This window comes from Caretta caretta, chromosome 3 (assembly GCF_965140235.1).
Source record: "Caretta caretta isolate rCarCar2 chromosome 3, rCarCar1.hap1, whole genome shotgun sequence".
NCBI classification, from domain to species: Eukaryota; Metazoa; Chordata; order Testudines; family Cheloniidae; genus Caretta; species Caretta caretta.
The window spans coordinates 205242745-205259204 of NC_134208.1; the positions used below are offsets into that span (position 1 = coordinate 205242745).

The 16460-nt window shown below is 44.7% G+C and overlaps 2 protein-coding genes and 1 long non-coding RNA gene across 7 annotated transcripts in view; 1 reads left to right on the top strand and 2 right to left on the bottom strand.

Moving 5' to 3' along the window:
* DZANK1 (double zinc ribbon and ankyrin repeat domains 1) overlaps positions 1–1351 on the bottom strand; it is a 34507-nt gene extending 33156 nt beyond the window's left edge. For 2 of the 5 annotated variants that reach the window (XM_075127263.1, XM_048842468.2), the window contains exons 1-2: positions 1270–1324; positions 470–773 (exon numbers count right to left, since the gene is read on the bottom strand). In XM_075127263.1, the coding sequence (XP_074983364.1) occupies positions 470–486 (17 nt within the window). In that variant the 5' untranslated portion in view covers positions 487–773; positions 1270–1324. Of the gene's footprint in view, positions 1–469; positions 895–1269 lie in introns of those variants that run through there. The other 3 variants (XM_048842472.2, XM_048842473.2, XM_048842467.2) reach the window with 3 other exon arrangements.
* Positions 1352–1375: 24 nt separating this feature from the next.
* On the top strand, positions 1376–13703 carry POLR3F (RNA polymerase III subunit F). The gene is made up of 9 exons (XM_048842478.2): positions 1376–1551; positions 1783–1900; positions 3611–3678; positions 4689–4756; positions 5678–5790; positions 7806–7949; positions 9705–9812; positions 11673–11864; positions 13055–13703. The coding sequence occupies exons 1-9, from the start codon at positions 1496–1498 to the stop codon at positions 13130–13132; spliced, it is 945 nt and encodes a 314-aa protein (XP_048698435.1). The 5' UTR covers positions 1376–1495; the 3' UTR covers positions 13133–13703.
* Positions 12169–16460, bottom strand: LOC142071662 (uncharacterized). The gene is made up of 2 exons (XR_012667884.1): positions 16273–16460; positions 12169–14611 (listed from the first exon to the last, which is right to left on the bottom strand). It is a non-coding gene; the product is annotated as an uncharacterized LOC142071662 (long non-coding RNA).

The window sequence follows — 16460 nt, forward strand, 5'->3', positions numbered from 1 at the left end:
TGGATCTGAGTGACAGTTCATGAGATAATCACGAAGAGTGTTGGCCTTGTTTATAATAGATGTGGCTCCATCCATCTAATATCTCATGTAAGAGAAATCAGCTACTTATTTCACTATGTCTATATGAGTGCCTACATGGAACCCAAGATTATTTGCTGAACAGGACTAAAATAAGGCACTCTCTGGTATTCCTGAGTGGTGTCTCGCCTGCAGTATATTAGGACAAATGATGCTGAACATGATTTTGTCCTGGTTTACAATGGCCAGCACTGTGTCAATGAACTTAATTGTGAACAACTGTGCTTAGAGATGATAAAAGTGTATAATATAGACAAGCCCCTAATGTAGGTCTTGGGTGGTTATGTTCACAGCCGAAGGCCTTGTCTACACTAGCAAGTTCTGGTTTTACAATCAACTTCCCAACCCCCCAACATGTCTGTAACATGTCACACATAAAACTACTACCCACTCTGCAGAGACAGGCATTCATTCATGAGAACGCTGGGATTGCACTTGTTCTGATCAAGGGTAACTATAGTGTCAGTCTGAACTTCTGTATTGCCTGTACAGACAGCAAGCACTGTGAGAGCAATTTCCAGCAGTGCCTTTACTCCTCCCACCAGATACGCCCTGGTGCAGCACATTTGCCAGAATCTGCCACCTCGAGCGCAGGATTAACAGATGGCAGAACCATTCCGATTGGTTTTCTACCACCCTCAGGTGGCCAGCTGACCACGCCGGTTTATTTGAGAAGCTGGATGGCTCTTATGCACCTGCGGGAGGCAGAACCAAAAATGGTAATTCTGTTGGTGCACCGAGTAGGTTATTTTACCGCATTCAGAATAAATGCCAAAGCCGGGCAGCCACCCCCAGCCCCTGGCTCTGGTTGTTCTACACGGCTCCCCACGCCCCGCATCAGGTTCCCCGGGCTCTGGATCCCCCCGCCCCGCATCAGGTTCCCCGGGCTCCGGACCCCCCCCCCAAACTGCGCCCGCCCCGCCCCGGGCTCTGGATCCCCCCCCCCCCCGCATCAGGTTCCCCGGGCTCTGGATCCCCCCGCCCCGCATCAGGTTCCCCGGGCTCCGGACCCCCCCCCCAAACTGCGCCCGCCCCGCCCCGCCCCGGGCTCTGGATCCCCCCCCCCCCGCATCAGGCTCCTGCCCCACTCCAGGCTCTGGACCCCGCCCCCATGAGGCTGCTCCCGCCCCACTCCGGGCTCCCACCCCAGACTCCAGTCACCCCTCACGCGGCTCCCTCCCCGTTACTCACCCGTCCCCGTCCCCGTCACTAGAGACGCTGTAACACCGGCAAGAAGGCGGCCCCGGATTGGCCCGCCTCCGGCTGCTCCATGGCAACCGGGTCCCCTCTGTGACGTCATCTCCCCGCGCCCCGGCGTTGGGGGACCTGGCTGGGGTTTGCGCCGCCGGGGCAGGGTATTGCCCCGCGTCACTGCGGGCTGCCCCCCCCTCCCCCCTCCGCCCGGGTCCCGGCTGCCATGGCCGAGGTGAAGGTGAAGCCGGAGGTCCCGGACCCGCTGGAGATAGAGAACAGGTGCGGCTGAGAGGCCGGGGCTGGGGCCGGTCTGTCTGGGTGGGGTGCGGGCCCGCAGCGCCTGGGGAGTGGCCTGGGACAGAGCTGGGGGGCGGAGACGGTAGCGGGGTGGGCTGAGATGGGGGCAGGGCTGGAGCGCAGCTGGGGTTGGGGTTAGGCCTGAGAGGGGTCGTGGTGGGGCTGTGTCTGTGTGTTGTGATCTGACTCTGCTCCTCTTCTCCTCGCCTCCAGGATCATCGAGCTCTGCCACCAGTTCCCTCACGGCATCACCGACCAAGTGATCCAGAATGACATGCCCCACATGGAACCCCAGCAGCGGGCCATGGCTATCAACAGGCTGCTTTCCGTGGTAGGGTTCACCTCCCCATCAGGACAGCCCGTTCTGCGGTGCCGGAGGGATCGCACCGCCCTTTCATATGCATGCACGCCATGGACTTCATCAGCCATTACCAACATAGAGCAGCTGCAGAGTTGGGCCTTGTGTATTAATCTTCTGCGATCTAGCAAAGCAATATGAGTGCGTTTCTGTTAACGACTGTAACTGCATCTCAAACCTCATTGGTATTGTTATGTAATATAGGGATAACCTGAAAGAGCCATAGATTTACCTACCGTTATTGAATCCTGTTGGTATCTGCTTTTAGAGGGAGGGTGACATCCTGGCCCCATGGAAGTCAAAGGAAGTTTTGCCATTGACTACAGTGGAGCCAGGATTTCACCCAATGTTTACTAGATTCCAGCTTTTAGGTCAAAGTGTCTGGGATTATCTCATACCTTTTGACTTACTGTAGTTTTAGTTGCACTTATTATTATAAGACACATGTAACCAATATAACTGAGTGCCATTCATATGCGAGCATGGAACCAACCAACATATTGCCCAAAATGGCGACAATGTTTCCTGCATTTCTCTACAGTAGGATACTCAGCTTCCCTGTAAGGATTTGAAGTGGTGTTTAACAATTTAGCAGACCATCAGGAAAGTCCAAGCCTTGCTGTTATAGTTAAAGCCTTAATAACAAGACATCTTGAATCTTGTTCTAAAAGTGACCAGACCTGAGTCCTGATATAGATGTATGTGTCAGAATTGAACTCCAGATGCAAGAAGCCACCACTGAGAATACTCTGCACTCATCTCTCACATGTTTCACGCTTGGCATAGATAGCAAGTGTTCCCTCTGAGCACAGTTATGTGGTACATGGGAAGAGCATTCTTTGAGATAACTGGGAGCATAGAGTATTTAGGGTTTCCACCTGTAAATTAATTGGCAGGCAATGTAGAAAATTATGCACTGGCATAGTTTGCTTCTGTCAGTTTGCCCTATCTAAAAAGGTAGATCTTCAAAGTTAGTCCAAGTTAGACCATGTTGCACTTTTCCTGCCTAGAGGTAACAGACATAGGTAATCATGGCAAAGCCTGCCACCATCTCTTGGCCAGCTGAAGATGAAAGAATGTGTTCTTACTCACAGCTGTTATGTGGGAGTCTGGGAATGATAAGGAGGAGAATCTAGCAGCATCCTGAGAATGTGAATTATTCTGACAGTAGGTGGGTAAATTCACTCAACTGAAGGAACTGTCACAATTTTTACTGCAGTTTAGAATGCTTTCTCATACCATATGTATCACCTCCATCTTACCTGAGCTGAGCCAAAGTAATTTTTTTTTACGTTGACTTATGTTTTCAAGCTAACTGTTGGCTATGTAAATGAGCAATTAAAAAAACGATTCAATGGACATGTTACTGCAGGCTGAGAGAGGTGCATGCTGGAGCTTTACATCTTTTGTGCCGTGTTGGAAGATGAAAGAGTAGATTTCTACATTTTAGTTAATGACACGTGTTGCAGAAAGAGACCAGGAGCAATGTCAATAACCTCTAGCAGCTCGATGATAAATGAACAGAATATTTCCTGAGCAGAGCTGTCTAAAATGTCCTAGTGTTTCCAAAGGATGAAAATGTATTTTGGTCTGTTTTTTATTTAGGCAAAATTAAATGAGATTTCATGTTTAAAAGGTAAGTGTCAAGCTCTTAATAATAGTATTTATGCCTGTCTCTTTCAGGGACAGCTAGACCTTCTCAGGAGCAACACTGGCCTTCTCTACAGGATCAAAGAGTCTCAAAATGCTGGGTAAGCTTTATTTTGTTGAAGGGACAGTCATTTGATCATAGTTCTCATGCACTCTCCCAGTGCAATCATGGCGATGGTAGTAATCATCAAGTGTTATTCACCCATTCATTCATTTACTTACTTTGGGCCCCATCTTGTAAATGCTCTTGGAGGTCATGCTTCCCACTGTGAATAGTTGCATTGAAGTGGGATTACATGGTGTGGGAAGCACTATTGCTGGTAGTAAAGCCCCCCATCAGGTGATCTGATCCATGCAGGCAGACCTGTATGCCCAAGTGGAGTCCCACTGAAATCAGTGGAGCTCTGCTGTGGGTCCAGGGGTCTGCCTAGATGGAGCAGAGTGCAGGATCAGGCCCTATATTTGTAACAGTCATCCAACCCCAAGTATATTACTCTGTATACTAAATGGAAGTTTTATTTGGTTCATAAAATGTGCCTGTACAAAACTGAGTAAAGACATACTCTGTTTGCTTCAAAGAAGGAAAATCCCCCAAACCTAACAGTCCTCCCCACTCCTCCACCACCACTCTCAAATGCTTCAAAAAAGAGATGAACCTCCCACTGTGGCCTGGAGCTTGGCAGAATCAGGCTGTCTTAGACCAGTGGGGAAAGCAAACTTCAGAGCTGAGAGCACTTTGCTGCACCTTCCCAGATGTTCCATCCGGGGGCTGCTTATTTTGGGTAAGATTTTATTCAGGATTGAGCTACTGCAGTTGTAGGTGAGCAATTGGTGGTCATGGTAGTGGTGGGGAAACTGGAGTACTGCACCAACAAAATGCTGACAGTTACTTTGGCTGACTTGCCATGACATGTAAGAAATGATAAAAGCTGTCTGTAATAACAAGGAACTGCAGTAACCAGCTAGTGCCAGCTGCTTTCTTTTTGTGTAATTGAATTCATTTTATAGTTTTGCTTTCCACAGTTTAAAACAAATCTAGTTTACTTCTATCCAACCTGCTGGACATTCACAATAACTAACTCCTTTCCCTTTTGTAATCTGTCCTTTACAGTAAAATGAAGGGATCTGACAATCAAGAGAAGCTGGTCTATCAAATTATAGAGGATGCAGCCAACAAAGGTGACTTATTCAAGGGCTATTATAATTTTATTCATGACTCGTTGCTTAGCATGTATTTGGGGAAAACAGTGTGTACTATTTCTCAATACTCAAGAATTAAAAGCATGGTAATAAACTACCAAAGCATTATTAACTCTAGCTTCTTTACTATAGTTGTTTTAAAAGCATCTGTTTGAGGTATTACATGCTTAACTAATCACTAAAAATAAACAAGTAAAGTATCTGTATCCACATGAGGACTTGAGTCAATTCCTCTCCCAGCTCCTTCTGTGACTAAAAAGTACAAATTCCCTATAAAATACCCTCCCCTGCCGGACTGTTTCATATCCCAAACTCTCTGAGAGAGCCTAGGAAATCAGATGAGCCTTGCAGCATATGAAGGCCAAGAAACTGGGATTCTGTCAGACTGAGGAGTGAAGGGATGAGAGTTCCAGAACCAAGGGGCCCTCAGAAAAAATGTTTTCCCCATTTTTTGGCCAAGTCTGTTGACAAAAGAGAACTCACCTGTATGAGCTCTCAGAGCAGGCAAGTTTGTGTTATAACAACTGTAGGGAGATGTTGGAATAATACAGACGTGTTGCATGTTGCACATGGTGCTAACTGTGGTAGTGATACAGTGAGTGCCCTTAAATCCCCCTGAATTAACTGGGAGTTGACGGCGCTTGGCACTTGGCAGGAGGTTTGGGATCTTTAGTGTGTATGCACAATCTGAAATTTTTGGCTTAAGTATGTATATACTATGTTAAGTATGTGCATTCTATTTAGGTAGCGCTCAAGCAACATTGTGATGCGAATTCTGAATCGGAAAGGAACAGCTCGAGACTTGGCTTGGAACATAAGAACAAATGTAATGTGCCTGAGACTTGTCATGCTCTGTTCATATTCATTTGAATTCAGCTTTCCTTTTTTCATTTTAAACAGGTATTTGGAGCAGGGATATTAGATACAAAAGTAATCTACCTTTAACAGAGATCAACAAGATACTGAAAAACTTGGAGAGCAAGAAACTTATTAAAGCTGTTAAGTCTGTGGCAGTGAGTAATCTATAGTTTTAAATACTTGAAATACTGTATATACTGCAAAGCATGTTTGTTAGAGCAGGTGACTGGCAGTCAAGAAACTTGGGTTATTCTCCCAGCTATGTCACTGACTCTCTGGCACCTTGAGAAGATCACTTAACTTCTCTGTACCTCAGTTTGCTCCTCTATAAAATGGAGCCAATACTTTAACTACATTGTAAAGCACTGATGGTCTCAGACATAAGGCACTATCTAAGTGCAAATATTAGAGAAGGGTAGAGGTGCAATAACTTTAGCAAAGAGTTGCTGGTATCCTTTATTCAAAACAGTAGGAATCATAATAACCCTTATCACAATTGTCTCTTCTGCTATTAGGAGTGAACTGCTTAGGCCAAATTAAAACTTCTGTGCTTTGCTCTTTCCAGGCTATCCCACAGCCAGAATTTTCTTTGGACGTAATTTCTCTTAAGTGGGGGAGAGTTTTTAACCTGCTGATTATTATAACTGTGATTCAGGAAAACATTCCTATTCAGGACAAACTTAAAAGACATGCCTAAGTGCTTTCCTGAATCAAAGCCTATACTAATAACATGACTTCAATGGAGTTGAAAAAGCATCTAACCCAGTTTATAAATACTTGATTTGGAATATGTAAGCCATTTATGAGATGGCTTTGTGAAGTGTCTTCATCCTTCATTTATTGCAGAATCCAGGGGCTTTATTGGGGGGCTGCTGCATGTTCTGAGCTTTTTTCATCTCTTGCCATAGTTAATGAAGCTTCAGAAAGGCTCACTTTCAAATGTGTTCATTAGGCACTTGTGTTTTAGTGCAGTGTTGCTACAGCCTTCGTGTCAGTCCCAGGATATTAGAGAGACAAGGTGGGTTAGGTAATACATTTTACTGGACCAACTTTTGTTGGTGAGAGAGAGAGAGAGACGCTTTCAAGCTACACAGAGCTCTACGTGAGGTCTGTGACTGAAGCAGAGCTCTGTGTAGCTTGAAAGCGTCTCTCTCTCGCCACCAGAAGTTAGTCCAGTAAAATATATTACCTAACCTACCTTGTCTTTCTAACTTGTTTAATGTAATAAAACCCTTTTCCTGTTCATAGTACTGAATTCATGTTCACCATCCTGTGCAAAAGCTTGGGTACCGCTTATTGCCTACAGCATAATACATCGTTCTGGAATTACCAGAGCAAGATTTATAATTTACGGCTAAAGATACACGTTTATATTTAAAAATCTTAAGATTAACTTCTCTAATTTAAAGATGCCATTGTATAACTTCAGAAGTTAACCCTCTGAAGTTTCATAGCCCCACTGTATTGTATGTGTAAAGTCACCTGACTCTGTATTTCATCTCAGACAATGTCCTGTTGTAGCTGCCATGAGTCAAAAAGCAGAATAATGAGTGTCCTTTCCACAAAGAGTAAACTCTCAGAAGTTATTTTAAAATGGAAGCTGATTTAACTGGGAAATGTTTATAGCAGGCATTTTGGCTATGTCTAGGACTAGTTCTGCATTAAACAATTTTAAAAGCGGTTTCTCATCCCCTTTAGACTAGGTCATCAGGCATGCTTAATCATCATACTGTTATAGGAGGGATAGCTGAACCACATTCTGACCTGAAGGAGGGCCAAAACCAGGCTCAGAACTTGGAAGGACATCAGATAACAGGCTAAATTCAGATCTTTTGCAGCTTCATTGAAATGAAGCTGTAGCGATTCGCACCCGAGCCTGAATCTGTCCCATTTTCTTTAAAGCCCTTTATCTTTGTGTAGTTTTGTTTCCCTTTTCCAACCCTGCTCCATAAAACAAGTCTGAGAGTCAGAATCCAAAAATACGACCTCCTCTTTAACCCCGGTATTCTTGGAGTGCAGATAGTGCTTCTAATGGTTTGCTGCAGCTATGCACTTCCCATCTTTCGGGGCACATGGCACTACATGGATCGTTCCTATGCTTGTTTAAATGAAATTTTCCTTTCATGGAAGATCTTCAGCTATTAAAAAAAAAGTGTGTATTGTTCAATAGGCCTCAAAGAAGAAGGTGTACATGTTATATAACCTGCAGCCTGACCGGTCCGTGACTGGTGGGGCCTGGTACAGCGACCAAGACTTTGAATCTGAATTTGTGGAGGTGTTGAACCAACAGTGTTGTAAATTCTTACAGACTAAGGTGAGGGATTGCTACAGATTAACCCATCTTTGATTGTTTTTACAAGTAATTGCTTTTCCTTTAAAAACTGGTGGAAGAAAAGTTTGTATACAGTTGTTAATATAAAAATAGGTGGACTTTGTTATGTAGTTGCTGGACCATAATTCTTTATTGGCATTTTTCTAATTTAATTGTAGCTGCAAATGCATGCAATGGATCATTCACCTTAATAAACCCATAATTTGTACTTTTAAAAGAAAAGAAGCATCATTCCCCCAGATTCATATCTCAAACTGAGTATTGAAGAATGTAGGAACAAATGAGGAAAGGTCAGCTTTCCCATACTACTTCAGCTGTGCAAAAAAGGTTGTCAGCCCTGATTATTGTGGACTGTGCCTAGAAAGTGTTACTCCCTATCCATGCTACAGGGAAAGCCCAACCTCCATCCTCTGAGTCCTAGTCAGATCGTGTCAATTTCCCTTTCCCTCCAAAATATATATTACAGGCCACTGGCTATGGCTGAGGTTTTTCCATAGTCAGGAAACTCAGAATGATGGTGCCTACGTTCTAACTCCTCATGTCAATATGGTGTTTCATGTTACTGTATATAGTGTTAACTTGTAATTTGCCACTTACTGTTCACTGTGCAATATATATCTAGGATTATTCCATTTGTTGATAATCACCTGCTTAAAACAGCAGTGGGGAACCTTTTTCCTATCAGGGGCCATTGATCCCCAGAAAAAATCAATTGTGGGCCACACACAGCCCCGCCGGTGGTGGGGAAGGTGGGCGCAGAGGCTCTGGGCTTCCCCTAGGGTTGCCAACTTTCTTAATTGCACAAAACCGAACACCCCCCGCACTTCTTTTAGACCCCGCCCTACACTCACTGAAGCCCCCCTCCCTCAGTTGCCCACTCTCCTCCACCCTCATTTTCACTGGGCTGGGGTAGGGGATTGGAATGCGGGTGGGGGTGAGGTCTCCAGCTGGAGGTGCGGGCTCTGGGGTGGGGCCAGAAATGAGGGGTTCAGGGTGTGAGAGGGGCTCTGGGATGGGGACAGGTGGTTTGGAGTGCAGGAGCGGGCTCAGCGTTGGGGCAGGGGTTTGGGGCGCGGGCTCCAGTCAGGCAGTGCTTGCTTCAGGCAGCTCCTGGTCGGCGGCGCAGCAGGTCTAAGGCAGGCCCCCTGCCTGTCCTGGCTCCGCGCTGCTCCTGGAAGCAGCTGCTGTGTCCAGCCCCTAGACAGAGGCGCAGCCAGGTGGCTCTGTGCAGTGTGCACTGCAGGCAGTGACCCCGCAGCTCCCGCTGGCCGCGGTTCCTGGCCAATGGGAGCTGCGGAGCCAGCACTGGGGGTGGGGGCAGCACACGGAGCTTCCCTGATCACCCCTGCGCCTAGGGACATGCCGTCCGCTTCGGGAGATGTGCGGAGCCAGGACCGGCGGGAAGCCTGCCTTAGCCCTGCTGTGCCACTGACTGGACTTTTAATGGCCTGGCAACCCTAGTTTCCCCCCGCAGCGGGGTGAGCCGGTGCTCGCAGGTCCAGCCCCGCGGGGCAGTGTGGAGGCTCAGGGTTTCTTGCCCATGGCGCCAAGACTTGCCACGGGCTGGATGAAATTAAGCAGGGGGCCAGATTCCCACCCTGGCTTAAAACTTGGGAGAGATTGTCTGGAAATTGCCTCTACAATGGTTTAAAAGCAGCTTGTTGTATACCTAGAGACATTCTTTTCACAGGGAGCACTGACTGCGTTTGTCACTCTCTCCCCTCCATGCTTCCCCAGGCAGAAGCAGCTCGCGACAGCAAACAGAACCCTATGATACAGAGAAACAGTTCGTTTGCATCATCCCATGAGGTGTGGAAATACATTTGCGAGCTGGGCATCAGTAAGGTCAGAATGGCGTTTAACTTACCACCTTTCAAGTTGGTGCTGAATGGCTAGCATTTGGAATTGGGCCCTAAGTCCTAATTTTGGTGCCTGACTTGATGCATCCAAGTTTGCACATTGGGGTCTTATATTGCAGTGTGTATGAAGTAGGGGGTTTGTGCTGCATTACAGCCCAGAGCCAATATAGTCTGGGATTTCCAAAGGCACCTAAGGGAGTTAGGCATCCAGTGCCCAGTCAATGCGAGTTGGGACCCATTTTCTTTTGGCAATCCCAGCCATAGGGAGTTTTATAATTGCTCTGTTGGAATTTCCCTATGAACATAAACTGAGATTCTTGAAGTCAGCTAGGAATTTAGCCACACAGTTTTAATGGAAGATGTGTAACAAATTCCTAGCTGCCTTCGAAAAGCTCCATCATAATATGTAAGAGCAAGAAAACAGCCATGGGTTCCCTGTTAAGTGAAGATCTGGCACAGCCCTGGTCAAGCTTCCCCTGCTGGCCACTCACCAGGCTGCTGTGTTCGGACTCATGCTGGATATATCTGCTCTAAAGCTCCCATTGCTCACTGGGTAGGCTCTGGTTTAGCCGCGCTCTCTGGCTGTGGCCTCTCTGGCACCCTTCCTGGCTGCAGACTCTGTCTGGTGCCCTTTCTGGAAGTGGGACCCCAGGGCCCTGCTGTCCTGGCCCTAGGACCGGTGCTGACCCCCGAGATATCTCAGTTGCTTTAGCATGCCCATTCCCAGAGCTTTTGCTTTGTGAACACTCTAGTTTACAGGTGTCACCTTCAGGGACACATGATAGTTGAAGCGACTAGACACAGACTTTGTAAAAGGACTTCTAAAAACAGTCGTTCTGCTTTAGACAGCATGGAATATACAGACCCATAACAACAACAAATGCCTGTGTGCCATTCCCTGCCTCAGTTTCCTCACCACTCTTGAGAGTTCTATGGGATTTGGATCAGTGTCTTTTCAGGGTCCAAGTGCTCTCTGTTGAACTGCAATCCTCCAGCTCAAGGCTTCTCTAAACCATGGTGTGTGTGTTTCTCTCTCTCCCCTTCAATCAGTGTCCTTCAGCTCCAGCTGATCTGACAGTCAACAATATTCCCTCTAGCTTATGACACCTGGCCCTTTATTCCTCTGTCTCCCTCTAAGTCCTCCTTCAACTTCTCACCCTTGTGTTTTTAAGCTTCTGCCCTGATACCTCTCTTTGTCCCCTTTCTGGGGATTTTCCGCTCCTTGAAACCTTAACTGTATGCAGACAAGTGAGAAAAATTGTTTCTCTGAGGATACAGCCATCCTGTTCTGTTTGGGCAAGATTATATTCAGGTGTTGATGGTCTCTAAAGGCCATCCTAGTCAGCAATAGAGACTTGGCACTCCTCCCTGTTTCCTTAGAGGCACGAACATCACAATGATAATCATAAGGGCTTAAACATTATGATTGAACATTAGTTCATAATCTCAAACAGAATTCATAACCTGTGCTTAGATATCCCAAATCATCAGAGGGTTATTGCATTGTATCTGAATTGTTGCAGACACTTGAGGAGTATGGGTGAATTCCACTTGGCAAATGTATCTGAAAGCCCAGCATTATTTTAAAAGAACTGTAAGAAAAACAGTGAAAACCTCACTCTCTTTGCTCTCCCCTTTTCCGCATAACTGCCATTCAGTATCCATGATTCAGTGAATTCTGTGCCTGTATCAAGGCTACGCCAGACCTCTAAAGCCTTAGGAATGAGGGATGAATGTCATCATTCATAAATGAGAGTTTATTTTCCTTTTTGCAGGAGTTATTGCTACACCTTTTCTCTAGTTGTTACCAATATCTTTTGTTATATTTTTACAAAATTGCCTTTAGGTCGAATTGTCAATGGAGGATATCGAAACTATTTTAAACACACTAATATACGATGGAAAGGTGGAGATGACCATCATTGCTGCAAAAGAAGGGACAGTTGGCAGTGTGGATGGACACATGAAATTGTACAGATCTGTCAATCCTATCATCCAACCCACTGGGTTAATCCGAACACCCTGTGGACTCTGCCCAGTAAGTTACTGATTGTGTATGTGGAGGAAGAAGTACTTACTAATGTAGACCCGGGTCCGGCAAACACTTAGTCACATGCTTAACGTTACACACAGGAGTAGTCCCATTGACTTCAAAAAGTCAGTGGAGGTCACACATGCCTTGGCTATGGAGTAAATAAAAGACCGATACTTTTATTTAGGCCATGATGTTTCCTATTTAAACACTGCATCTCATCCCTTGATCGCATGGTAAAAGGACACTGTTAAGTCAAACATGCTCCAAAATGTAGTCTTTTTATAAACAAATGTCTGGGAGATCTAAGACCAGTAGAAACTGTTTTAATAATTTTTTGTTTTGTTGGATTTTTAGTTTCAATGGGAAGTTTATACAAGCACATGTCCCAGCTGAGTGACAGCCCAAACATTGTTGCATTGTTATAATGCATGGGAACCAAAAAGAGATACTACCTGGTTTATTTTCATTGTCCAAGATCAGAAATACAAAAAGCCTTGCAATAAGAAAGCAGAAATAAACACTAAATGGTTCTAACACTCTTTAGCTGTAATAATCAAAGGCGTTGAAAACGTGAGTAGGAAATGTTTTCAAACCAGGGTTTTAACTGGACAATGTCCATTTAGCTTTTTTCAAGCCCCTCTCTCATTTTTAACATCTTTACCCTCATCCAACTCATTTATTAGTATAATGTGTGAATGGAGTTTTTACAATGGGCTGTTTGTATTGATGTAATGATTTCTTGCACATCAAAGCCCCAGCATAGCTGTTGATTATTCCTGTTCTTTGCGATGGCACTGTGGTCTTGCCTAGTGGATACGGAACTGAATGGGGAGTCATAAAACGGGTTCTAATCCCAGCGCTGTTCCCCTGTTGTATGCCCTTGGGCAAGTTATTTCACCTCTTTGTAACCCTTTGTCTTGTCTGCTAATTTATAAACTGTCCAAGGCCGGGACAGTCAATCACTGTGTGTACAGTCCCTAGGACAGTGGGGCCCTGATCCTGAGTGAGGGCCTCTGGTGCTAGTGTAATATAAATAATAATCTCTATCAGGGTTGGGATTAGATGATCTCCTGGATCCCAGTCTTGTGTTCATTTTACTCCTCCATGGAGCAAACAGTTCAGTTTTTTACTTCCAATTGTGTTGTGCTCACCACATGTAAGGAAGTCTTACACCTGGTTTCATTTTACCACAGGTCTTTGATGACTGCCATGAAGGTGGTGAGATTTCTCCATCAAACTGCATTTATATGGCAGAGTGGCTAGAATTTTGATGGCAAGATAAGAACCATGGATTGTACCACTCTTTGCAGCCTACCTTGATGAACCAATTGGCTTTTTAATCGTGGACTCGGGATTTTTTGTGAGCGACTTCAGGACATGACGTTAATTTTTTTTAATTACATGCAGAGAAGCAACACATTGGTTTGTTAGCAATCCTGATAATGGACCAAAAGTGATGCACTACTTGAGGTCAGGTCATTGATGGCAACCTATCCTCATTCTCGCACCAAAAAGGCATAGTGACTTGACAAACATGACAACAGGAGTGGGATGTAATAGAAAATCTTGGAGAGTTATGTATAGCTCTGTACTGAAGGTTATATTTTGAACATGAGAAAAGAAGTCGCTAGCTCTGATCTTTACAAAGAACTCTGATGTTCAAAGTGGTAATACCGAGCAGAGAGCGCAGTCCTAAAGGCAGCACCTTACTCCAGTGGTAACAAAAGTCTGGTTGGAGACAACTGTTGCATAACAAAGGCTCGAGGACATTGGAAAGCATCACTCATTGATTCTTCCTTCTCCTTCTCTAGTGTTATAAATAAAACGCTATTTTAATATCAACAGGTATATTTGGTCTTTGTTGTCTTCATTACTTCTATTACAGTAGGACAATGGAACAGACTGCCTCGGGAGGTTGTGGAAGCTTCTTCACTGGAGGTTTTCAAAAGGAGGCTGAATCGCCATCTGTCTCGGATGATTTAGACACACCAAATCCTGCATCTTGACTGGGGGTTAGACTAGATGACTCTTGTGGTCCCTTCTAGCCCTATGATTCTATAGTAGAACCTGGCTGTGGGTACCCAGGATTGAGGGTCATTTAAGATTTTCATTTCACTCAACGAACAGCCAGAGAGATAGATTGTTAATCTTTGTAAGTGCATTCTGGGGATTAAAATCACATAACTGAGAGATAAGGCAAAGTCTTTGAATAGAATAACAGTGAGATTTTAAAAAATCTCCACCATCTAGTCTTACAGGTAGGAGAGTGTTTCACATCGCTGGGTTACCATGGATTAATGTAAAATCACATCCTCCAGAAATTTACACACATCCTTTAGCAAAGGCTTCTCTGTGGGATTGGGACAGAACTAGAAATAAGATAAGATCTTTTCCTTCGCCAATGACACCCATTGCAAATGATCCAGCTCTTCACCCAAATCACGAACCGAAGATTGAGAGAGCCATGGAATACTCACAATTGGCCAGCTATTCAGTAAAGAAACTTTTCTAACTTCTTTAGAGATGTTGTCATGATGGCTTTGTTTCTGATCTTTACATAGGGGCGAGGGAGATGGGGGTGCAGATGGTGTTCTCATCGATCCTTTTGGCCAAGGGGAGGGGCCCAGGCACAGACATTCACACCCTGGTGGTGAACATATGGCTCCACAGATGGTGTTGCCAGGATGACTGGCTTCCTTGACCGCAGGATGCTGTTCTGAGAAGGACTGCTTAACAAAGATGGAGTCCACCTATCAAGGAAAGGGAAGAGTATCTTTAGATGCAGATCTGCTAATCTAGTGGGGCAGCAGACAAAAGCCCACAGGTGAGTCTGTAACATGGATACCTGGGTGAAGGATTGGAATCTGGGGAACATGGGCAATCAAAGCCGGGACAAAGGAGAGTCTAGAGGGAATACAGAGGGGAAATCTAATGAACATCTTAAAGGTCTGTATACTAATGCAAGAAGTAAGGGGATTAAACAGGAAGAACTAGAAATACTAGTGAATAATCACAATTATGACATAGTTGGCATCAGAGATTTGCTGGTATAATTTACATGACTGGAATATCTAGAAGGGTACAGCTTGTTGAGGAAGGATAGGCAGGGGATAAAAGGAACTTAAAGGTATACAAGGCACTTGCCCTGAGGCCGAGACAGAAGTGGGAGGCAGACCTATTGAAAGTCTGGATCATGACCAAAGGGGGTAAAAAACAAGGGTGATGTCATTGTAGGGGTCTACTATAGACCACCTAAGCAGGAAGAAGAGGTGGACGAGGCTTTTATTAAACTAACAATCATTTAAAGCACAGGACTTGGTGATGATGGGGGACTTCAATTACCCAGACCTCAGTTGGGAAAACAATACAGCAGGGCACAGATTATCCAACAAGTTCATTTTTTATTACAGAAGGTGGAGAAAGCGAGTAGGGGAGAGGCTGTTCTAGATTTGATTCTGACAAATAGGGAGGAACTGGTTGAGAATTTGAAAGTGGAAGGCAGCATGGGTGAAAGTGATCATAAAATGATGAGTTCATGATTCTAAGGAATGGTAAGAGGGAAAACAGCAAAGTAAAGACAATGGACTTCAAGAGGGCAGACTTTAGCAAACTCAGAATTAGTAGGTAAGTTCCTGTGGCAAGCAAGTCTAAGGGGGAAAACGAGGTAAGGAGAGTTGGTAGTTTTTTAAAGAGATGTTACTAAGGGCGTGAGCAAGCTATCCCAAAGTGTAGGAAAGATAGGAAGTATGGTAAGAGGCCACCTGGCTTAGCCAGGAGATCTTCAATGACTCAAAAGTCATACAAAAAGTGGACACTAGGTCAAATTACAAAGGATGGATATAAAAAGCTAACACATGCAAATAGGGACAAAATTAGAAAGGCCAACGCATAAAAGGAGATTAAACATGCTAGGTACACAAAGGGTAACAAGAAAACATTTTACAAATACATTAGAAACAAGAGGAAGACCAGGGAGGGTGGACCCATTATTCAGGGGCAAGAGAGAGATAATAACTGAAAAGAAGCAATGGCCAAAGTGTTAAATGCCTTGGGGGGAGAGGGGTGTGTGTGTTTGCTTTTTTATTTTCCCCACCAAAAAGGTTAGCAGTGAATTTGCTCAGACTAACACAGTGAACATACATGAGTATAAATGGGGTAGGATTTGAGGCTAACATAGGAAAAGAACAAGAATTTAGTTAGACATCTTCGAGTCAGCAGGGCCTGATAAAATACATCCTAGAATACTTAGGGGATTGTCTGAAGGGATCACTAAGCCACTAACAATTATCTTTGAGAACTTATGGAGGATGGAGAGATTCCAGAGGACTGGAAAAAAGGCAAATATAGTTCCTTCCTATCTATAAAAAAGGGAATAAGGACAACCTAGGGAATTATAGATCAGTCCTCTTACCTTTGGTACCCGGAAAGATAATTAATTATTTGCTCCATCAATCAATTTGTAAGCACCTATAAGATAATAGGGTGATAAGTAACAGTCAAGAACAAATCATAACAAACCAACCTAACCACATTCTTTGACAGGGTAACAAGCCTTATGGAGGCAGGGGAAGCAGTGGATGTGATATCTGTTTTAGTAAG

Coding starts and splice junctions, on each gene's coding strand:
- POLR3F (XM_048842478.2), top strand. CDS start 1,496: ATGGCCGAGGTGAAGGTGAAGCCGGAGGTCCCGGACCCGCTGGAGATA. Junction 3,679..4,688: donor AAAGAGTCTCAAAATGCTGG/GTAAGCTTTATT, acceptor TGTCCTTTACAG/TAAAATGAAGGGATCTGACA. Junction 5,791..7,805: donor AAGCTGTTAAGTCTGTGGCA/GTGAGTAATCTA, acceptor ATTGTTCAATAG/GCCTCAAAGAAGAAGGTGTA.